The sequence below is a fragment of the Sesamum indicum genome, linkage group LG3 (genome assembly GCF_000512975.1).
Source record: "Sesamum indicum cultivar Zhongzhi No. 13 linkage group LG3, S_indicum_v1.0, whole genome shotgun sequence".
Taxonomy (NCBI): Eukaryota; Viridiplantae; Streptophyta; class Magnoliopsida; order Lamiales; family Pedaliaceae; genus Sesamum; species Sesamum indicum.
Genome location: NC_026147.1, coordinates 18,225,700 through 18,250,763, shown reverse-complemented (window position 1 = coordinate 18,250,763; position 25,064 = coordinate 18,225,700). Strand labels below are relative to the sequence as shown.

At 34.5% G+C, this 25,064-nt stretch overlaps 3 protein-coding genes across 3 annotated transcripts in view; 1 reads left to right on the top strand and 2 right to left on the bottom strand.

Moving 5' to 3' along the window:
* Positions 1-2,806, top strand: part of LOC105158740 (flowering time control protein FPA-like) — a 16,294-nt gene extending 13,488 nt beyond the window's left edge. Inside the window, exons 2-4 of the mRNA XM_011075579.2 lie at positions 639-770; positions 1,237-2,027; positions 2,404-2,806. Of these exons, the coding sequence (XP_011073881.2) occupies positions 639-770; positions 1,237-2,027; positions 2,404-2,806 (1,326 nt within the window). The remainder of the gene's footprint in view (positions 1-638; positions 771-1,236; positions 2,028-2,403) is intronic.
* Positions 2,896-8,117, bottom strand: LOC105158739 (flowering time control protein FPA-like). Its single transcript, XM_011075578.1, has 5 exons — positions 7,812-8,117; positions 6,078-6,326; positions 5,400-5,531; positions 4,143-4,933; positions 2,896-3,766 (listed from the first exon to the last, which is right to left on the bottom strand). Exons 1-5 carry the CDS (start codon positions 8,115-8,117, stop codon positions 2,896-2,898), a joined length of 2,349 nt encoding a protein of 782 aa, XP_011073880.1.
* LOC105158702 (probable hydroxyacylglutathione hydrolase 2, chloroplastic) lies at positions 16,710-25,064 on the bottom strand. Its single transcript, XM_011075544.2, has 8 exons — positions 24,932-25,064; positions 23,940-24,125; positions 22,299-22,502; positions 20,928-21,051; positions 19,340-19,440; positions 17,763-17,837; positions 17,562-17,660; positions 16,710-17,148 (listed from the first exon to the last, which is right to left on the bottom strand). The coding sequence occupies exons 1-8, from the start codon at positions 24,989-24,991 to the stop codon at positions 17,002-17,004; spliced, it is 996 nt and encodes a 331-aa protein (XP_011073846.1). The 5' UTR covers positions 24,992-25,064; the 3' UTR covers positions 16,710-17,001.

The following is a 25,064-nucleotide window of genomic DNA, read 5'->3' as shown; positions in this document are numbered from 1 at the left end:
ACCCCTCATGTCTCAAAATAGTAACCTCCCATCATTATTTCATCACGATTTGCATCATAATATTCTAACGGAAAAAAAGCCGCAATCCCCTGTAATATTATAAATAAATAAATTACCTCTTTATGAATCAGTACCTTAGTTATGGCTAAAATATTTCATGATTATTTGCATTATAATATTTGCATGGATAGCTGAAATATTTGCCATATGACTCTTAGCTGTGGGGCAAACTACAAAGGGCTCTCTTTGACGTTTGCTTTAATTATAAATATCTTTTCCTTATTTAAAAAATTATAAATATCCCCTGAATGCAATGACCGGACACAAGGGGGTATTTGTAATTTAAGGGGAGGCGTTTGTAATTTTTCAAATAATAAGGGAATATTTGTAATTATGGCAAACCTTAGGGAAGTCCCTTCTAATTTACCCATAATTTTTTCATAATGAAAAAACTAATTTTATTTACCCGTGGTTAATAATAATTATTTACTATAATTTTTAGTCTATTGAAATTATTTTCTAACGATTGTCTATATCTTATGAGACTGAGGAATCTTTAATCTCTACTGATTTTTATTTCTGTTCACAATGATTCTAAAGGCCTAAAAAACCTTTTATTGTGTCTTCCAATTTTATAGGAGCAGGGTGCAGGTCCAAGGGAAGGACAGCTTCGCCAAAGGAACTTGGTGCCTTCTGGGATTCAGTGGACGGCAGAACATTCCTTGACAAATTATCCAGACTCCAGTCTTGCTGGGGCTAAAAACCAAAATGTATTACCCTAATTTTGCAAAATTCATCAAAACTTAATTATGAAAACCTCTATAAATTAATAATATCAGGATCACGTAATTTTATTAATTTAAAAGAATATTATAAATTAATAAATTATTAATATATAAAGATTTTTTTCGATTCGACGACCTTAGTAGTATTTTGGTTTGTGTTGCTTGCAGGATTGTTTCATAGTGCTCGACAACAATCATATTTTACTAAGTTGTCCCATATATTTGTAATTTTATAGAATTATTAAATTATAATATTGAAGAGACCAAAAATTCATACAAGGGGTCTTTCGAAAAAATTATTATCTTATTAATTTATCGAAATTATTAATCTAGACCTTGGACTGGAGTTCGGACCAGAAAAAAATATTATTTTAGAGAAGTTATTAATTTATAGAAGTTGGTCTGTACATAATTGTCTTTCATTGTCCTTAACTGCTTGTTTTTTGTGCAGCAATCCCTTCACATAGGCTCTCAAGAAGGTGGCTCACAGTGTAGTAAAGTGTTACTGATAAGATATCCTCCTCCTCTTGTCATAGAAAAACACATGCTTCATGGTGCATTGTCCCATTTTGGAGAAATTAAGAGGATCAATACGTCAACAGACATGCATTTTGCTTTGGTGGAATTCAGAACAGAGGAAGAAGCTTCATGTGCTAGAGAGTGTTTACAAGGGAAACTTTTTAATGATCCAAGGATTTCAATTGAGTTCTCCAGTAGTGAGCCTGGCCGGAGAGCACGGTTAAGTGAATGTCCATATCCACCCGTTCAGACGGACATGCTAGACCTTGACCGCCCAGTTTTAGCATCGTTTGGACCTCATCGTCCTGATGTAGTCACGAGACCAATCACCGCTCCGCGTGTTACGTTTGGACCGGTGGTTCCAGGCCCCGGTCACCAAACTCCTGCTGGAGATCCAAATTTGAGAAGGCTATCATCTGCACCTGGAATGATCTCTTTTTCTTCTCCAGGTTTTAGTATTCCGGACAAACGTGTATCTGGTGCTTGGGATGGTTTTCATTCTAATGAGCTTCACAGAGAGTCTAAAAGATCAAGATTTGATGCTCCTTTGTCTGCTGAGATAATGAAAACTGAAGGTGAGAATTATCTTACCACACTAAGCGTCACAACCGGTGCAGTCGGGCATCATAGTGATTGCATATGGAGGGGCATTGTTGCAAAGGGTGGATTGCCTGTTTGTCGTGCTCGCTGTGTTGCTATAGGAGAACGGATAGATACTCATCTGTAAGTATGAGTTTTTGACAACTTCTAACAATTACTCCTTCAGATATAGTTCTACAGACCTAAGAATTTGATTTTTGATGCATTTGTCTTGATTTTGTATGTTTCTTTTCGTTGTTTGGCAAGAAGAGACCTGGTTTCCTAATCTATATTAGCTAACTTCATACACTAAATATAATTAGTAAGTGCAGAAGTGTTGAGTGTAAGAGACATGCCTATATTTTGACATTTGCAGCATATTTAGAAAAGCAATCTATAGCTCTAGACGATTTTGCTAACAATTTTACTTTTTTAGGAGTGGAACAAACTTGTTATAGAAATTTTAAATGTTTCGTTTACGTTAAGTTTTGGTCTAACAGTATTTATTCTTACCTTTCAGGCCTAATGTAGTTAATTGCTCTGGACGGATCAGACTGGACGTGTTGAGTAAAAAATACGCTAGTGCTATTGGGTTCAATCTACTTCTGTTCTTGCCTGATGGCGAAGAGGATTTTGCTTCATACACGGAGTTCCTGAGCTATCTGATTGCCAAAGACCGGGCTGGAGTGGCAAAGTTAGATGATGGTACCATGTTGTTTTTGGTCCCTCCATCTAATTTTCTATCGAAGGTTCTTGATGCTTCTGCACCCTTACGCCTGCACGGATTAGTGCTAAAGTTTTCTGAACCAGCGTCCAACAGCAGATCCATGAGTGCATTGCCAATTCAGCCTCAGTATGGGGACACACACAAAGAGACTTACTTGCAAACAGGATATAACCATGAAATTGTAGCTTCTATTTGAGTCGCAATCCAAAACCCAATACTCTGTCAAGTCATATACATTCTCATTGTAATCGAAAGGAGCAAAAAAGAAGTAATAGCTTAGCATGTCTAGTTGCCTGATGAGGGTGCACTTTCATCGACTCTCGTACCATTCTCGGGTGGACTGTCACGTTGTTGGCGTACTCGGGAAAGGAGATTGGCTGCAAACGACAATAGTTTCCTATACCGCTCATTTTTCTCAGCCTCAATTTCAGTTCTTTCATGGACTTCCCGATTTACAGCAGTCTGAAACTGTTGATTCTGATGTTTGCACTCCACTTCAGAAGGCAACGGTTTAGACACATCATTGACATTAGACTGATTGGCTAATGGCACACGACATGCTTCTTGCTGGATATTCGATGAACTAGCAAACTTTGAAGCATCAGTTCCATGATGATGTATTGCCTCACCCCCAAAAATGTTAACATCAGGTGGTGGAACGGAGTGCCCCTGTAAAGAGCTACTTAGAAGACGAGGCGCTTCTGGTGGTGATATTGAAACCTTGGGCAAAACCCCAGAATAAGTAACCGGCAATGGCCTTTGTTCCGGATACACAACATTATATCCTGTTTGCAAGTAAGTCTCTTTGTGTGTGTCCCCATACTGAGGCTGAATTGGCAATGCACTCATGGATCTGCTGTTGGACGCTGGTTCAGAAAACTTTAGCACTAATCCGTGCAGGCGTAAGGGTGCAGAAGCATCAAGAACCTTCGATAGAAAATTAGATGGAGGGACCAAAAACAACATGGTACCATCATCTAACTTTACCACTCCAGCCCGGTCTTTGGCAATCAGATAGCTCAGGAACTCCGTGTATGAAGCAAAATCCTCTTCACTATCAGGCAAGAACAGAAGTAGATTGAACCCAATAGCACTAGCGTATTTTTTACTCAACACATCCAGTCTGATCCGTCCAGAGCAATTAACTACATTAGGCCTGAAAGGTAAGAATAAATACTGTTAGACCAAAACTTAACGTAAACGAAACATTTAAAATTTCTATAACAAGTTTGTTCCACTCCTAAAAAAGTAAAATTGTTAGCAAAATCGTCTAGAGCTATAGATTGCTTTTCTAAATATGCTGCAAATGTCAAAATATAGGCATGTCTCTTACACTCAACACTTCTGCACTTACTAATTATATTTAGTGTATGAAGTTAGCTAATATAGATTAGGAAACCAGGTTTCTTCTTGCCAAACAACGAAAAGAAACATACAAAATCAAGACAAATGCATCAAAAATCAAATTCTTAGGTCTGTAGAACTATATCTGAAGGAGTAATTGTTAGAAGTTGTCAAAAACTCATACTTACAGATGTGTATCTATCCGTTCTCCTATAGCAACACAGCGAGCACGACAAACAGGCAATCCACCCTTTGCAACAATGCCCCTCCATATGCAATCACTATGATGCCCGACTGCACCGGTTGTGACGCTTAGTGTGGTAAGATAATTCTCACCTTCAGTTTTCATTATCTCAGCAGACAAAGGAGCATCAAATCTTGATCTTTTAGACTCTCTGTGAAGCTCGTTAGAATGAAAACCATCCCAAGCACCAGATACACGTTTGTCCGGAAAACTAAAACCTGGAGAAGAAAAAGAGATCATTCCAGGTGCAGATGATAGCCTTCTCAAATTTGGATCTCCAGCAGGAGTTTGGTGACCGGGGCCTGGAACCACCGGTCCAAACGTAACACGCGGAGCGGTGATTGGTCTCGTGACTACATCAGGACGATGAGGTCCAAACGATGCTAAAACTGGGCGGTCAAGGTCTAGCATGTCCGTCTGAACGGGTGGATATGGACATTCACTTAACCGTGCTCTCCGGCCAGGCTCACTACTGGAGAACTCAATTGAAATCCTTGGATCATTAAAAAGTTTCCCTTGTAAACACTCTCTAGCACATGAAGCTTCTTCCTCTGTTCTGAATTCCACCAAAGCAAAATGCATGTCTGTTGACGTATTGATCCTCTTAATTTCTCCAAACTGGGACAATGCACCATGAAGCATGTGTTTTTCTATGACAAGAGGAGGAGGATATCTTATCAGTAACACTTTACTACACTGTGAGCCACCTTCTTGAGAGCCTATGTGAAGGGATTGCTGCACAAAAAACAAGCAGTTAAGGACAATGAAAGACAATTATGTACAGACCAACTTCTATAAATTAATAACTTCTCTAAAATAATATTTTTTTCTGGTCCGAACTCCAGTCCAAGGTCTAGATTAATAATTTCGATAAATTAATAAGATAATAATTTTTTCGAAAGACCCCTTGTATGAATTTTTGGTCTCTTCAATATTATAATTTAATAATTCTATAAAATTACAAATATATGGGACAACTTAGTAAAATATGATTGTTGTCGAGCACTATGAAACAATCCTGCAAGCAACACAAACCAAAATACTACTAAGGTCGTCGAATCGAAAAAAATCTTTATATATTAATAATTTATTAATTTATAATATTCTTTTAAATTAATAAAATTACGTGATCCTGATATTATTAATTTATAGAGGTTTTCATAATTAAGTTTTGATGAATTTTGCAAAATTAGGGTAATACATTTTGGTTTTTAGCCCCAGCAAGACTGGAGTCTGGATAATTTGTCAAGGAATGTTCTGCCGTCCACTGAATCCCAGAAGGCACCAAGTTCCTTTGGCGAAGCTGTACTTCCCTTGGACCTGCACCCTGCTCCTATAAAATTGGAAGACACAATAAAAATCAATTAAGATTAAAGATTCCTCAGTCTCATAAGATATAGATAATCATTATGAGTAAATTAGAAGGGGCTTCCCTAAGGTTTGCTATAATTACAAATACTCCCTTATTATTTGAAAAATTACAAACGCCTCCCCATTAAATTACAAATACCCCCTTGTGTCCGGTCATTACATTCAGGGGATATTTATAATTTTTCAAATAAAGAAAAGATATTTATAATTAAAGCAAACGTCAAAGAGAGCCCTTTATAGTTTGCCCCATAGCTAAGAGTCATATGGCAAATATTTCAGCCATCCATGCAAATATTATAATGCAAATAATCATGAAATATTTTAGCCATAACTAAGGGACTGATTCATAAAGAGGTAATTTATTTATTTATAATATTACAGGGGATTGCGGCTTTTTTTCTGTTAGAATATTATGATGCAAATGGTGATGAAATAATGATGGGAGGTTACTATTTTGAGACATGAGGGGTGATAAGAGAATGAGTAGAGTGTGGAAGTATCAACTTACTGATTCTCTCGGAGACTGTGACCTGAGAAAATCCACGTGTATTTTATCACCACCAATTGGTTTCCCATTCATACTTTTCAGTGCTTCATCAGCTTCTTCTACGCTCATGTAATAAATGTATGCGATATGTTGGTCCCTGAGATATCTAAGTTTTTTGATTTGGCCGAACTTGACGAACTCTTTCTGTAATTCTTCTTTGCTAACACATTGGTTGATTCCACCCACCCATAAGATATTGGACGGTTTAGCCTGCAAACCAGATTGAATGAGCAATGAATATATCAAAAAATAAAGGGTAAATTACAAGGAGCTCCCCTAATGTTTGAGTTAATCATAAGTACCACATTGCCCCTTGTATTTTTTAGAAAGGTGCACACCACCCGTGCGTATTTCTCTCATTTTTCATATGAAATGTCATGGGTTCAAATTCAAATTGCAATAATTTTACAAAAAAGTGCATTGTCTTTTTTCAAATTCAAATTGCAATAATTTTACAAAAAAGTGCATTGTCTTTTTTTTTTAATTATTTTTCCTTCTATTTCATGGGATGAACACATAATCAATTCATATGAACTCATATTAGACACATTAAAAAACTATATTCAATCCATATAAAAAATAGTTCTATTTAAATCCCACCAATAACAATTCATTCTAAATCATGACAAATTCAACACAATCGAAAATTAATTGAACTGGGTTGAACCCCTGAGTTTTAGCCCATATTGACACACCTAATCCAAACGTACAAAAAAAATATAAGACTTTTGTATGCATATAACTTTCTATGTTTTTAGACAAATGTGAAGAGTGTTGCTTCTCTTTAAACTATAAATGAAGCTCTAGATACCAATTTATATATACATAAATATAGAATATTATTAAATTTGACAACTATTAAAGAAAAATTGACAATTAAAACAGCAAGAAAAAATGTTTTCAATTTTATTGGAAAAAATATAAACACCATCGTATAATATTACAAATAAACAAATTATTCTCTAAAAAAAACAAATAGCAATACTTCACAAATAGTATCATTTGTTGTTTTCAATTTTATTGGAAGTTTAAAATATTCATTTAGAAAATACTGTTACGAATTTATTTAAAAATTATCATAAAACAATATAGGATTCGATAAATAAATACTAATAAAATGTAAAAAAACAAAATAAATAAAATGAAGAAAAAAAATAGACCAAGATCGGAGGTTTTTAAGAAAAAAAATTAAAGAAGGGAGCCGTCACAATAAAAACATTTTCCTTTAAAAACAAAAAATTAAATCCAGTCATGAAGTGACAACTCAGCCAAAAAATCTTTAATTCATTAATTTTTTTTCATTTTCTTTAGAATTTTTAAATAATTAGCCCCTTTGGAAAATACATGCATTGGGTTCTGCTAAAAATTTAATAATTGAATTTTTTTTTACTCAAATCAGATCTAATCAAATCAATTACAGGGCAAGTATTATACACTTATTATATAATTTATTATTTTTCTAATTAATTATACACTAATTACACGACAAGGATACACTTATCATATAATTGATTTAGGTCTGCCAAACCCGATAAAAATTAATATTTCCCTTAATAGCAGTCACCCGACCCACATCGCTTACACAACGTGTAGAGCCGGGATAAATTTAGCAAACATCTGGATTCAAGAACAGTAATTATACTAAACCAAAAAAGTAGAGAAATCGCCAACTAAAAAAGTGAATAAATCACCAACCAGTTTAGCGAAATTAATCACGAGAGGCTTCCCGTGAAGAACATAGCCTTGCAGACCATGCCTCGCCAAGTTCGCGCCCTCGGTTTCCTTGAAGTGAACAAAGGCATAACGACGGAGAGGGAATAAATTAATGCCGATCACTTCTCCATGAGCGGCAAACAGATGTTTTAATTCTAAATCTGTCACATTTGGTGACAAATTACCGATCCACAAGTTATTCGATGGAAGAATCTCCCGCTGCAAATTTTTGATGGCCGCATCATCGTTCTGTGTTGCTTCCGCCGCGGATTTTACAGGTGGTGCCATTGAATCAATGAAGTACAAGGAAGGAGAAAATTATAGGTTGCCGGAGGTTTCGAGTGAATGAAGATTTGTGTGCAACGAAAATGTGGTGGAGTGAAGTTTTGTAGTGTATGAGCGGGGTGGTCACCGTAATATTTTGTTGGATTTGTTTGAATTTAATGCATTTGGTGGCTCCTTATTGTAATGTGTATTATTTGGAAATATTAAAACTTTCGTCCTGAATTAAATTAAAATTTTAAATTCCAATTACTTATTGATACTTAGGATTAATTATATTTTGTCATCCGAACTATGATTTTTTTTTACTTTGGCATTTAAACTTTTTTTTTTTGGTCAACTTATTATCTCAATTTTACGAAATTTTGCACTTTGTCATTTATAACTGTTTTTCAATCAAGATTTTGTCAAAAAAAAAATTATATAAACAAATGGTTCAGATTTTGCCAATATTATTTAAATTTATAAAATATATTTAGATTAAATTTATATATCTTTAAATTATAGATAGTTATTTACATATTAATGTATATTATATATAATGTGTGTATACATATATACATATAAAAACAGTGAAATCGACGCCGGCCGCTGCGAGACAGGAGGGAGGAGGGTGGGCGCACAAATGAGAGGAGGTGAGGGCGAGCGCTCAGAGGAGAGGCAAAAGCGAGGCACAGAGGAGGCCATCGCGAAGGAGGAGGACAGGGCACTCGAAGGAAGTTTGAGGGGCCAACGTTAAGGAGACGCTAGTGTGGTGGTGGGGTAAAGGAGACAATATTTTTTAAAATTATTTTAAGTATATTTGATTATTTTTTCATATTTAATAAAAAAAATATGATAAAGATTTATATATTAAATCTAGACTGGTAATTTAAATTGAGTGGAATCTGGACCATTGAATTGTGCATTAAATCTAGACATTTGATTCAAATAATGAAATTTAACCTTTGATTTGTTATCTACAAATTTCAATTGTTAGATATATATCAAGCAAGAACTAACGATTCACAAATTAAGATATAAAATTAATTTATTATTAAAAATTAAGCCCAAATTGCATGACGGGCTTGTGTCCGAATCCAAGGGGGTGTTCTGCTATATTTCTAAATCCCGGGGCATGGGGGTCGGGGTCTTACTGTTTTATTTCTCATATGGGGTATTTTAAATATTTTTGAAAAATACAGGGGGTTAAATTGCATTTTATCCGATAAAGTTTATGTCCTCACTCTATGAATGTACTATGATAATTTTATTACTCTTTCTACTATCATTATTATTCTTTTGTTATATATTGTACAAGTCGACCAATTTTATGCAATTTACTGTTTAAAATCCATAATTGCTTTATTGATTTTATGCAACTTGCCTGAAAAATCCTCCTAAGATTTCTTATTATAGCCAAAATCATATCAAATTTCGAATTCCTTATAACTAACTTCTAAACTTCTGGTCAACAATGTCTTAGGTTATTGCTTATAGTGAGCTAGGTTTCATGAACAAGTGTAAAGTGATGGATTCGAATTCCATCAGACCTTTGGGTATTTAGCTCATTTTATATAAATTTATTGTAATTTATTTTATTATTCTTTGTTATATTGATATATGAATCGAATATCAATATATTATCAAACTAATGCATTATAATCAATTTATTAAAATATTGATATTATCATGTAATTACCACTTATATATATATATTAAAAACAATAGATTGACCCCAAAAATTTTCAAAATATGAATTAATTTCTAGTCGATATCTGCACCGTTTGACAATTTTTAAATTTCACTAATTGATGGACTAAAATTGCCATATTCATAAATAAAGAATGAAATTTAATGCTACTAAACGTACCAAAATATGGGTTTTTCCTTATAAAGAGATTCGGCGTACGCCATGGCACAAGTGTGGATGGGACATGGGTGCGATGGATACTGTAATGTGAATTTTATCTTAATTTATTAAGTATGGTGCCATCTGACTATATTATGAATTATTTAAAAATATTGTAATATTTATCCTAAATTATATTAAACTTTTAATTTGGTCCTATTATATATATGACATTTCCTACTAGACGAAGTAAATAGTTGGGAACTAAACCTAAACTTTATTATAACAAAACGAACTCAAGTAAATGTTTTGCCTAGATATCTTATTCAATATACGAGTTTTTCCTTATTTACTTTACGAAAAATTCTTGCCCGAATTAAATTTGGTCGTACCAAATTAATTATAGATTAAGTGTGTCACACTTGCTATGTGATTGGTCAATTTTTCTAAACAGTAGCGATCACACGATAAGTGTATTGCACTTGCTATATGATTGGTCCAAATTTAACATAATCGAATTCGGGCTAGAATTTTCTCTTAAGATTTTTTTTTTTTCTAGAAGTTCTTTAGAAATAGAAGTTCGTGTCTTCACTTTAGCATTATCACATGCCCATTATTATTTTTTTATCCTTATAATTTTGGAAATTAACCTTTAAATATTATCTTTCTTTTTAATTCCATCCCATTTATAAAATAAAGTTTATTTTCTCACTTTATGATTGAATTATGATCATTTTATTATTCTTTTATTATCATCATAATACTTGTTACATTTTCATAATTTCCATGCAATATTCGCTTCTTTTCATACTCTAAATGTCACTAATTGGTGGATTAAAACTGGAAAAGTAATAAATAAAGGAGGAATTTTAAAATCTAACTCATGTATCAAAAATTGGTATTTTTCCCTAAAAAGAGATTTAGTGTGTCCGAAAGAGAGTGATGAGTAAGTGTGGATGAGGCCGAGATTTGGATTAGTGTTATTTGGATTTGTTTGAATTTAATGAAATAAAGTGTGAGTTGACTGTGTTGTGGATTAATTGAATATATTATAACTTTCTCTCCATATTGTACCAAAAAATTAATTTAGTCCTATCCCTTGACAATGTTTATTAGGTTAGTCCTTTATAAATATTACAAAAGATTATTTTGGGAATTACATTTCAAATTTAGTATAACAAAATCAACTCAATTAAGTAAAAGTATTAGTGTGAAATCTTATTTTGGACATTCCATGTTACATCTCCAATGGCTTATATTCATGGGGGGAAATGCAATTTACCACCACCTCACATGACAAATAAGTAAAAGAATTTCTGTAAAAAATAAAATAGTAAATTATCTTTTGTGTTTTGAAAAATAAAGTAAATTATATACCTATTTAAACCGTTGATAGGAGGTAATTTGTATTATTTTTTGAAACATAGGGGAATAATTTACTAATTTTTTTTCACAGGAGAGTATTTCTTCATTTCACATATCACATGAGAGTAAATTGCTTGTAACCCTATATCCATGTGGTCTTTGCTGTTGTGGAAGTTGAATGCAAGGATAATCAGGGTTTTTTTTTCAGTATTTGGAAAACAGGTTGGAATCAAGCTTCACTTATGACAAGCCTTGGATTTTTTTATGACAGACTGAAAAAAAGTGTTCTATTATGATGTTTTTGTAATATTTTACAAAGTATAGGGTGGTATTGAAGGAGACGGTATAAGCCTGGGACGAAAATAAAGCAATGAAAGTGGTAAATAAAGGATTAAAAGGGATCCACTCGATAAGCTTATTGAAGCAAGGACACTCCATAAAGCACGTAATGCCAAATCAGTTTTCATACTTGACTTAATAACTATGTATCTACCCTTGATTGTTCTTCTCATTAATCAATATGGGAAACTATTTTTCTATTTGATCAAAGTTATGGCCATAGACTTCTAGAGGTTAACACAGTTTAGAGGACATAGGAGATCGTCATTATCTCATGATGGGTGAGAATTACATCTTCAAACGTACCAACCTCCATTTATGTTCTGACTGTAGTGCTGTAGGGTTTTTGGCAACTATGCAATACCACAACTACATCAACCAGAACCAAGATATGGCCACTCCATATATAAGGCCATTATGGCTTCTCAAGTTGGAGAACTAATTTTCGTACTATAGTAACTAAGGAGTTCTAGTCATACCGATCATGCCACACGGACTTCCATGTGACAACTCCTGCAAGTCAATTTGGTGAACTTGACAACCCACTTGTCAAGCACCTAGTAAAGTGTGCATAAACATCATACATTTGTCATCCATGAAGGGCAACACCCATCACATGAATGCATCACTAAGTGGATGTCTCTATAGATTATGTTGGGAATTTATCCCAGTAGTGATGAGCCCAAATAAACAACCCTAATCAAACAATTACAGAAAAATAAGTCGGTTACAAAAACCATTAGTACAGGCCAATATTACAACAAAAAAAAATATTACAAGAATAATATTAAATCTCATAATACAGAAACGATAACACATGTAATAAACAGTAAATCAAGAATTGAATAAAAGGCTCAGGGAGCCAGATCCGGTGAGAAACCCACAGCGACTTAGGCCGGCAACCACACACGATTGCTATACCCAACACAAGCCACCCAGGCTTTAACTACTCAACAGCCACCAAAGGCTTCAAACCACTCAAAAACAGCCTCGGTCACATAGACCCCAACCACTATTTACAGTATAGAAAGGGGGGAGAAGGTTTTTATTATCTGTTAGATCGTGTCTCTGAAGCAGAAGGAAATAAGCATTTATAGGAAGAAGCCATTAAAGGCAGTGCGAGATAAGGGTGGTGGAGGAAGAAGACGAGGAGGAAAAAAATGGCGGCAAGAATTATAGAGAAAGAAGAGAACGAGGAGGCGAGAGAGAAGAGCGGGTATGAATTTAGGTTTAGGGTTTCAACAGTAGAATGGTGAAATAAGAAGCCAAGGGAGCGGGTCGAGTAGATAGTGGGCTGAGTGGAGAGTGGGCCAAGGCAACAGAAGGTTAGGCAGCCATCTGAAAAAGGTATGTGTGGGCTCTTGGTGGTGTGGGCTTGGGTCTACCAAATTTAGGTCATGGGCTAAAAAATACCAACAAATTCCCCCTTGGACTATGACCCCTAAAAAAAAGAACCTGGTCCAAAGTGTCGGATCTGGCAATCATCATTGCCAGAACGCCTGGATTGAACCTGCAAGAGAAAACAGAGAAAGCTCCTTATTTACAAGGTTTTAGAATAAATTAAGATAATAAGACAAGTTAAAAAAAAAAATTCAACACACTTCTCCAACATCTTCTTCAGAAAGCATATTAACATCTTCTTTATTCTTGTCATTCCTTTTTGGTATTATACAATCTTTAATAAAATGTCCCTTTTTACTGCAATTATAACATCTCCTATCCCAAGATTTTTCATTCTTATCTCTAGACTTAGACCTACTATGACTCCTATTCCTATAGTTATTCTCAAAATTTTTGTACTTGGTTCTTTCCGTAACATGATTAACTTCATTTTGGGCCTGATTAACAATATTGGTTTTAAGGTCCATTTTTTTTACTTTTTAGGCCACTGATTACAGCGTCTAGTTTACATTATGACTATCATATTTTATAGCAGTTTTAACATCATTATAAGCTCAGTTGATAGCATTTAACAAAATAATTGGTGAATAATCATCTATATTTTTATCCCAGTTGGTTTTATATCTTGAATTAATTTTGTAAAGTCATCTAATTTTTTCTCAATATTTTTAGACAAATCTAATTTATAACGAAAATAATTTTCTAGCAAAAATAATTTACTAGTCAAGGAGGTTCAGTATAGAGTTCCTCTAATTTATTCCATAAATTTTTTGTTGAATCTTGCTTCCCAACTTTTCGTAAAACAATATCCGACAAATTTAGTATTATAGAAGAACAGGCATATTCATCATTTTCAAGTTTCTTTTCTTCAAAAGCATTTTTAGCATTTTTATCATCAATTGCTTTGAAAAAATTTTGTTGAATTAAAATGCCTTTTATTTTTTGTTGCCATATAGAAAAATCAGACTTACCATCAAAAGGTTGCAAATTATAACCGGCCATATTTCAATAACATAAGCAAAAAATATAACAGGAATAAAAGACCAAGAGATATTAATAAATAAGAAATATCACCAATAAAACCACCAAACTAGTTAAGCCAACAAATTAATGGGGGACCTAAGTTAAATCTCTACCAGAACCTGACAGCCTCAAGGACTCGACCATGTGAGGTATTAACGAGGGGTTTTAGGTCTTGTTTTATAAGAAACAATAAGCAGTAGTTAAAGAATAAATACAAATACACAGCAGTATTAAGAATTCACAAAGCCGTACCTGAAAACAGAAAAACAGGACAAAGCTAGATTGGAACAAATTTAAAGAGGGTTAGAAAAGATGTTACCGTGTCGGAGCTGGAGACAAAACCAAGGCTCGGACACCACTATTGAATGTATCCCAGTAGTGTGAGCCTAAATAAACAAACCCAAATCAAACTATTACAGAAAAATTAGTGGGTTACAAAAATCCTTAATACAGGCCAACATCACAACAACAAAAAATATTACAAGAATAATATTGAATCTAACAATACATAAACGATAACACCTGTAATAAACAGTAAATTAAGAACAGAATAAAAAGCTTAGGGAGTCAAATCCACTAAGAAGCCCACAGCGACTTATGCAAGCAACCACACAGTTGTTATACCCAACACAAGCCACCAAGGCTTCAACTACTCAAACAACCACCAAAGGCTTCAAACCACTCAAAAACAGCCTCGATCACATAAACCCAACCACTAAAGTTTTCACTTAAAAAGTTCACGGAAAACACTGTCTGCAGTATAGAAAGGGGTGAAAAGGTTTTTATTATATCTGTTAGATCGTGTTTCTAAAGCAGAAGGAAAGAGGCATTTATAGAGAGAAGCCATTAAATGCAGTGAGAGATAAGGGCAGTGGAGAAAGAAGACCACGAGGAAAAAAACGGCGATGAGAATTACAAAAAAAGAAGAGAACAAGGAGGTGAGAGAGAAGAGGGGGAATAAATTTAGGTTTAGGGTTTCAGCAACAGAATGGGAATAAGAAGCCAAGGGAGCATGTCGAGTAGATGGGTTGGGCAAAGAGAGTGAACTGAGTGGAAGTGGGCCAAGGCAGCAAAAGGTTGGCAACCACCCAAAAAAGGTGTGCGTGTGCTTTTAGTGGTGTGGGCTTGGGCCTACCAAATTTAGGTTCTAGGCCAAAAATACGCAACCCAACTCCATTGGTTTATATGGTCTATATTATTTGTCCGTGAAATACAATAGTAACATATAATTATAACATAACAAAGATGGCCAAATTATAAACTATATTCATGACATTTAACATTGCATCGACTAAGATCATTAACAGTAGATTACAAAACAACCAACTAATTTTTTTTCTGGTCCACTACACTAACAAGTATATGAAGGATTTGCATATTAGTTTATTAATCTGTTTGAACTATTATTAATCCATTTTGCTGTGTTGTAGGGACTGGTTGAGTGAATAGTGAGTTTTTAGCCCATGCCACCAATAAAAAATGTGCTAGACTACTTGGCCCATTTATGCTTATTTGAGATAAACTAAGCCTAGGGTTATGGCCAAAAAGCTATTATGAGCAATGCACCAAACTTTAATTTTACAATGCTTGTCCTGAAAAACTACAAATCTATTGTTCACAATTGGCTTATGAACATTGAGGTATGTCCGTGGGCAATACATTCATTCAACAAGTATTTGACAATGGGTCACATCAGAAATAACACTTTAAAATTCTTTAATATAGTTAAGGTTTAGACCAATCCTCATTTTGTTAGATGATTTGAGGTCCAAGATGATGTCTAGGGCTTTAGTTAGGTATGTGAGGGTAAAAATCTGGAACAATATTGTATATTCAAGTTGAATAATATCAAGTTGAAACTATTTTTAAAAATTCATAAAGCGTGAGACTATTTTTAAAATTCCTGTATCATATTGGACTAAGTTTGCAATTTTACCTTTAACATGTCAGTGCTATTCCAAAACTAATAAAAACATAAAAGGCTAAAGTACAACTTTGAGCTGTGAATGGTAATGAAAATGGTTGATTCATATATGTTGCTATGACATGCTTTTTGTGTAAGTCTTGAAACGACATCGTCCACCTCCAATCCCTTTTGATTAATGCCATTGATCTGACGGCTGAATTTGGCCGATCCTTCCCTTGAAGAGGGTTAAAAATGCATAAGGGTGATATTCGTCCTTTTGTTTTGTGCTAATTTTGTTAAATTCTTTAATTTTTGAAATGAGGGTAAAGTAGTCATTTAATCATTAAATCAAGTTTGTTTAAGGATGACCAGTTGGGGAAGGGAGGGGTTTATGTGATTTTAAGTTATAAATTCTCATAATAGTAGTAGAAGTGCAAGCAGTCAATGAGACCTATCTCAATTAACGAAATTGAGGCCCTATGATTTTAGAAGTCATGGATTCGAACCCCACTTTGTGCGTGAAATGTTGTGTCTACTGGATAATAGGTTTTAATTAGATTTAATTTATTTGATATTATTAATCTGAGTTCGATTGTTGAAATGATCTTTATCAGAGTAATCAATTTATTTCAATTAGCGCAAAGCAGATGGAAATAAGCTATAAAATGGTATGCCAAACATTTTCATTACCTTCACAGGTACTTCAACTTCTCTACATTACGAGGAGCAAAGCAAGAACAAAAGACATCCATTTTCGAATTAAGAGGCAGCAGAACATTCAATATATCATCTGTAATTCGCTACACATAATTTCGTCTTCAAGTCGAAGCCAAAGTTTTCTGCGTAACTTAGAATCAAAGACGATGCAAAATAAAATTTTGACTATCGGAATTTGTTTAGATACAAGGATAAACCAACTTTCCAGTAGTAGGCCAAGATGTGATGCGTCATCTTTATTTCACAAATCATGCACACGACTTTTACACGTCTCTGGCTCGTTAAATAGTGCAACTTCTTTGCATAACCTAAAAGTTGTCCTTGGCTTGGCGGATAACACCCAAGGCCTCTGCATCATCGGCTGACAAAGGAATATTCAAGGACTGCCTGATTTCTGTGCTGGAGGTGCGGAGGAATGGATTACACAGCTTTTCCTTTCGCAATGAGGTTGGAATCTACGGGACATGATGGTCAGATTCCATTGAGAAACAGAAAATCTAGTAGCAAAACCAATTTGATGACAATGAATAATCCAGGTAATGTTTATATAACAACGAATAAATAGACCCTCGATGATTAATTTATATACTTACACATGCTCTTTCACCAAAAGGACTTCTATTTGTTTAATTATGATGACCTATAAGTATTTAGTATCACGTTGAGCAACTACGGAAGTTCATATTGAGGCAAAAGTTCCAGAAGAACTGCAGTTGTTCACACATGTTTAGCACCCAGCATTTAAAAATGTTGACGTAAAAACTTCACATAGATGTTAACTGACAAGAATTCACAAAAAAGACTCAATCTTTGCAGGAAGTATTTTAGTATTAGAACTTCAGGGGCAAAACTGAGCTATAGACAATACCGTTGGCAAGCCCTTGTTGCGAAGGTGAACGACTTGGCTAGCATAAGACTGCAAGTCCTCATTTCCAGGTTCAATGGACAGTGCAAACTTTGAATTACTCTGTCCAACAATCCAAACATTACTGCTGCATTCACCCACTAACTTAAGAAAATGAAGGGCAAACGGGAAAGAAATTAGAACACTGAGAATGGTCTAACTTACCAAAGTATATTCATGACCACAATACACATTAGTGTCATCTGGCAGTGATATAATCTTCCTGAGGGAAGAGAGCATCTGTCACTCAAAACCAATTCATAATCATCAGACCTTTAAATCAATAAAGGGTAGGGATAGCACAGAGTTCGCTACATGTTTGCCAAGAATGGAAAATATGGTTTTATGAAACATGGATGTTGCTTAAGCAAGCAGAATATCCTAAGGTTCACCTCAGAGAATTAAGAAAGACGAAACAAGCAGCATACAAGTGAAGGAGAGAACTGCATGCATCATTTGTCATTTTAAAAGGTAATCCACCTAATACTATTTCAAGGCAACTTCCCCACGATCATACCAGACATTCTGACTACAAAATTCCAAACCTACCCCGGAAGTCATGAATATCCTAAATTCCGAATATACTAGGAATGAGTCCATTGAATATGAAAGTGAAAGAAGGAAAGGAAATGTAGAGGGGGAAAAAAAAGGAATAGTCAAAGTGATGACCCTGCAGATTGGTCAATATTTAGATACTACCCCTAAAATTCAAATTGTTACACTTAAACAACCCCCTATTAGTAATGTTTATAACACGAAACATTTTCCAATTTGGAAAATACAGATGACGTTATTAGAAAAAAAGAAGAAGATTGAAAATTCAATTTCACCATTGTACACTTGGATAAACTGTTTTACCAATTTTCAGGCAAAAATACGTTTCCATGTGAGATGAGGATGTTTGATATTATTATATGATTAAGGTGGTCTAAATGTAATACGTGAAAAAAAGTTGAACTTCCATTAAATTCATTTAGTTGGTTCAGGACCTATATTTTTTATACTTATTTGTTAATTTTTAGTTAAGTAGAACTAATAAACAAATTGTATTGTTTAATATTTAATGAATTCCAAAGTTAAATTTTTCATGTGTGGTCTATCTATATGCATTATAGATATATAATAGGAGAAGGTAGAAGGGAAAACACAGATTTGCAATTGAAAATTTTAGAACAAGGGTAAAAGACTACACATGACTGTTTTAGTTTTTGGTCAATGTCTTGTTTCTTTTTTGAAATTATCCGTTGTTTCTCTTTCATGCTACCTTTGGACTGACAAGGGGAGTTAGTATTCAGAAGTTAGGTCTTTTTTGTATATTGACCATCTCACAGAGGGTATAATAATTATTATCCCTAGGAAAAAAAATGGAAAAGTTAACAGAAACTGCTACACAACAAATGGCTATCCCACAGTGCACCTGTACATCCCAATTCTATGAAGCATACCCTTTCTTTTAATTTGCTTCCAAACAAAGGACAATACATGCTTTTATAGAATTTCAAAATCTCAAATACATTACCCCAGATTACACAGCAACTGCTGAAATAGTCACCAAATGTACCATACATTTTATTACTATTCCAATAAATTGAGTTTCCAGATGGTCAACTGTAGTTGCAGAAAATCATGAACACTAGTAGTTCAATCAGTGTAGCAGAATCCATTACTGATAGAAGCAAACACATGCAGCATCTGCCATAACATTTAATAGCTTACAAAAGAACAACCCATATGAAAATTACCTGCATGGGAGTTCCTTCAAAAAGTTTGCCACATGATAAACTAAACAAAGTGTCTCCTGTAAAAATTGACTTTGATCCGGGAAAGTAGAAACTGATATGTCCTGATCACAACAAAAAAGGAGAAAAAGAAACATGATGAAAGTTTACTACTGCTTGCTTCAACTTGATGACAATGCAAATAAGAGATATTGTTATTGGCATCCCACTTTTTACAATATCCACCACACTTTGTCAATGGAAATAAATGGTATTTCGAAGTGTGTAGAAAACCCAAAAGTTTAAACCCCAGAGTGGAAAGAGAGTTTCATCAGCATAAAATCCTTCGGAGATTCAAATGACTTTAATCAAGAGACAGAATTCAGACAAGATCAGATTAATATCAAACAATCCGACTGAAATAGCTTAAGCAAATACTTAGCTATATGCAAACATACTAATTCAACAATATGACGAGAAGTGTAGATTACAAACTTCAACCAGACCATACAAACCAACAGATACAGAAGGCGAGCAAATCACTAATGCATTGATGACACAACATCTTTGCTAATTCAATCAGCCATGTTTAATTTTCCATTGGCCCAAATATAAGTAAGCAGGAGGAGAAGATGCACAGGTGAAGCCCAAACTTTGTCTTGACAAAGAATAAAAGAGAGTCAAAAGATGGGGTCAATGTTTCTACATTATGAAGAAAGAAAAAGTCACAAGAGGGGCTTTACAAATATTATTTCTATATTAGGTTTGAATATCTTCAGCAAAAAGGGCCATAAGGTAAGGAAAAACCTGATATATTTTTATTTTTTATTTTTTGGTGAGAGTGGGAAAACCTGATATTGACCACAGCTGAATAATAGTAATAATGCATGATTAATATTCATCTGTTTATAGTTTCATGCACTATGTGATATAAAGTTCCCTGTTTCAGTGCCCTCCTCCTAAGAGTAGACTACTTGGACAAAGTGATGAATTCGCCACAAGGCCAACCCTCGCTCAGATACATATCAAGAACTTAATTTATATAAAGTTTGATTAGGATACTCAAGATGGTATGACAATGCTAATCGACTGATAGCTAACATCTCGTGTACCCCAAAACCTCAAACAACAAAATAGCACTATTAATAGCAAAGTAAACAAATAAGATTTCAAGCATTTAAATGCAAAATATTAAGCTGTGATTCTTACTAGTTCCTAATAGACCTTAGACAAATTTTCACCAATTCTATGCAGATTTTGTAACATATAGAAAACATGAGGACTCATGGACACCAAATACAATCTGCGCTAAGTTCATTGATGTTCTGATTGTATAGATGAATGGGTATTTCTGTTACTTCATGGAGCTTAAAGGTTATATTAGTTTCACCCTAATTTTTCTCCTTGATTGTGTTCAATCTTCAGAACTAGTTCCTATACAAGAATATTATTTAGCTTATTCTAAAACTTATGATGCCTATTGAAACACTAAAATAGGTCCTAGATTCGCCACTGACACCGAAAATAGAGCAAGTAGAACCAAACATAAAAGTCAGTCATTTCATCTAGAAGATTTTAAATAAAGAAAGCAGATTACTAAGCATATAAGCACCTCGTGTATGACCAGGAGTTTCCATCACAAGCACCTCATGGCTTGCAAACATCCATTTGTCACCATCGTTCAAAACTATGTCAATGCCAGGAATTCTCTCCTTGTCTAAACCTGATCCAATCACCTGCAAGGATATTCATAGAGGCAGCACTTTCTTATACCTCAAGATAACAAACTGAATCAATTATTCACGGGAATGAAAAAAATATCTGGACACATATAGGTACTCTCATTTTTAGCCCTGACAACAAATAACAATTCCAGAGGTATTAATTTCCAGAAATAAGCAATTATAGGAAAGACTCCAAACATTAGGCAATGATGCATAACTGTGGAGAAGCTAGCACTATCTGTGTTCAAGAAGCCTCTACTTAGCTTACCAAGAAAAATTAGCATCGACAAGTTATTTACAACCCCAATCTCATCAGTTGGTAGACATAACCTGATGATTTGATCCCTCTTCTCTTTCAAGACCAATATTACATGGTTCTTGGAGTTCTATTCAAAGATGAGTTTACTCTTCTTGTGCTCATACAAAAGTCCACAGGATCATAATTTATATACCCTTGAAACATCTCACAGCTTCGCATTGAGTATATGCCATATACGCAAGTTGGCAGTAACATGCAAAATATCTGAAACACACCAAAAGAGCCTTCTAATCTTGGACATACACGGTATAGATTGCAGTCAACAAGTCCACATTATCTCCCATTCACAAAGGACTAAGGAGAAAATGGCAGAAATTATATTCTATAATCGCAAGACACAAGTAGAAAAGCCTGAACAGTCATTGCTGAATAAGTACTGTTTATTTACAAGCAGCAGCTTAAACAAGGCTCCCTCCCTCTCTCTATAAGAGGGGGTCACTTCTAGGCCATGACAGCTGGCCTACTACTTGATTGATTCTACACGATACATTTAAAAGTATTATCCTTTCCAAGAGGCTCAAATTTTTACTTCCCTAGCAAAGCTAGTGCAACTGAATCAATCAAGCAAGTTACTCGTCGTGAGCAACAGAACCCACTGAACCACAGAAAAGAGCACATAATTGGAAATATACTAGACCTGAGCCATCTTAGTTACATGACTTTGTGAGACAAGCACTAATAATACTAGATCTGAAGCTCATTGACATCAAACATTATCACTCTAACAAAGGGATATATAGACATGCTTTTATACTTTGGTGCAAGGAGATGTAAACACAAGGTATGCATGGCAGACTTTGCACTATACCTTCTTTCAAGTCCACATTTCCTTCAGTGATCATAATGATAATGAGTTCTAGCAAAAACACATATAGGCATACATTTATGATTGTGTGCAAGGTTAGATGTAAAACAAAAGGTAAGACTGTAAGTGGCATACCTTTGCACCATACCTTTCTTTCAAGTCCATGTTTCCACCAGTGTGATCATAATGATGATGAGTGTTTAGTATGTAATTCAAGTTCCAATTTTTCCTGTTTAATGCATCTATGACAGGTACTGCTTCAGAAGGATCAACAACTCCAACTGTTCCAGTATCCACATCATGTAATAGATAAGCATAGTTATCTCGAAGGCACGGTACCTACAACAAAGGAAAGTAAATACACATATAAATCTAGTTTCAGTTTATCCAACTAAAATTTAAATGCATTTTTCATGGAGGTCTGGATAGTATGTGACAAAGGATGTTATATTGTGCATATAAATAAAAGTAGAAAATGTTCAAGAGGGAAGTAGAATTCTAGAAACATTTAGCAATATATCATCAAAGCATAAGCAGAACTTTCCCACCTTACCAAGTGCCTGGTGTGTTTGGGTAATTCCAGAATATATGAAACTACATACTCCAGAAAAAGTTTCTGTCTATTTGATCATCACTTCCTTTAAGTCATTTTATGACAAGTTTACAACTAATCTTGTTTACACTAATATACAAGTGCTGGATCCCTTCCGCTAGTTCCACGTAATTTCTTTAATTTCCATAGGGAACTCCATGTCCTACTAAGATTAGTCATGGGGGAATTCTTGCAACTCCTTGAACTCTTTCTGTTGCTAATTGGGCAAGACTTTTCCAGATATTAAGCATTTTCTGCTGAAAATTTTCAACATAACTTGAAATCTCTGGTTCTATGTCAGGAACTGTGCCTTTTTCTGGTTCCATGTGTCACATACGTCAAGTTTAACTCTAACTCTCCTAGAGCTATTTTATTCAGAGAATCAACAAATACAAAATTAAAACAGTGCAAAATATTCCCACATCAAACTGAGTTTTTCTATAAAAAAATAACATGGTTAGGTAGCTTAATATAAAGTCCAGGTTAACGAGCCAGTATATGTAGTTCAAAAACTGGCAAGCCGACTTTTTAGCAGAGAGATAGAAGAAATGCAAGCAACTGAATCTAAGTTTGGTGATTTGTGATTCTACTATAAAAATCACAAAATCTATGTGTTTTGCAAATGCCAAACCCGGTCAAGCATAACATAGATTCAGAAATCATCTGTCACAGCCAAATGGAGAAAAAGAATGACAGACAGACCATGACTGTTTCAAATCACTCTATTTGAATGCATGCAATTTTTCTTTCTGGAACCATCCCCTCTTGCTTGTGAGGTAAGCATCACTGTTCTTGAATCAACAAATCCATGTTCGAGTTCTAAGTTCTTTATGAAAGTTTCATTTTACTTTTCCTGATGTGTGGTTTTGTCTTTGATTACAAGAAATCTGAATTCAAGCTATAGAGCACTTGTATTAGAAACAATGATAAACATCACAGAGGCACAGTCATCCATTGACTTTCTCCAGCAAAAAGTGTGCTAAAAAAGATAAACAATTAATCAGCCAGAAAAGAACCAACAATTAAGGTGAAACCGCAATGATCTAATCTTGATCAACTTTAATAAATTTCATTTTAGTACCTTGGTCATTCCATGAAAATCTTTTGTTCTGAAAAGCTCATGCTTTAATCCAAATATGTAGACATCATATGGGCTAGATAGAGGTGAAAGCGTAAGGACTCACCAATTCAATCTGCAAACTCGATGACATATTGGTGATGCTGCAAAAGTTAGAAACTCCTCCAAGCCTCCGGCTAACATTGTGCAAGGTCTTGAATGGCATTGAAAAGAGCCTCACAAACCCATATAAAAGATTCTTTCTTAGGCAAAGTTGTCTCATCCCCGGCCATACACACAGCTCCGACCCCTTCTGAAATAACAGCACCACAAAAATATTACATGCATATCCAAAGGCACCACCATCTTCGGCAGAGTACAACTAGAAGAATGACCAAAAAAAAAAAGAGTATCACATTTCTTACATGTAAAATGCACAAATGTATCTGTTATGATCCAGGCAAGGCAACACAACGAGAAAATTCAAGCGAACCTTGTACTTATAAATCAAATGTCAACGAAAATCATTTAAAGAGCACAGGCTCAAAGAACAATACAACTGCAATAAATGGGCGTGCAGACAAGCAGCATATGATATTCTCTATTTAAAAGAAAATTAAAAAAATATATATCATGGGAAATCAGAAAATCTAATGACAGCTAAATATCCAAGTGAAATAGTCAAACCACCACAAGATTGAGTGTCAATTTCATTAAGAATAACAAGATCATAATATCCAATTACATTGCAGTTGTTTCAAAATATAGATAAAAAAGCAAGAATTAACCGATTACATTACAGCGGTGCCTTTTTTCAACAGAAAATTTGAAGAATTCAAAGAATCCATGACTCCAAAAGAATCCCATCAACATGAAACTGCAATTTTTCAACAAAACCCAAATAATTTTAGGAATTGCTGACGCAATAAGAATCTCGTAAACATTAATTTCCAGAATGCCACAATATGAATTACAAGATATAGTCACAGATCTTCCAGCAATTAAAATCGTATATACACAAACTTCTACATAGTGTTAGGTACATATGCAGCAGATTTTCACTCACTCTCAGTAAAGAAAACCAAACAAAAAAAAAAAAAAAACAGAGAGAGAAGAGACCATGGAACGAGGGAAGGAGGCCATGGGCTTTGCCGCGGCTCTACACAACATCATTTGCATCTTCGTTTCATTTCATTCAGTTGCTTTTTGTTCTTTCCTTTTCTATATTTTTCCAATTTATTGATAGAGAAAG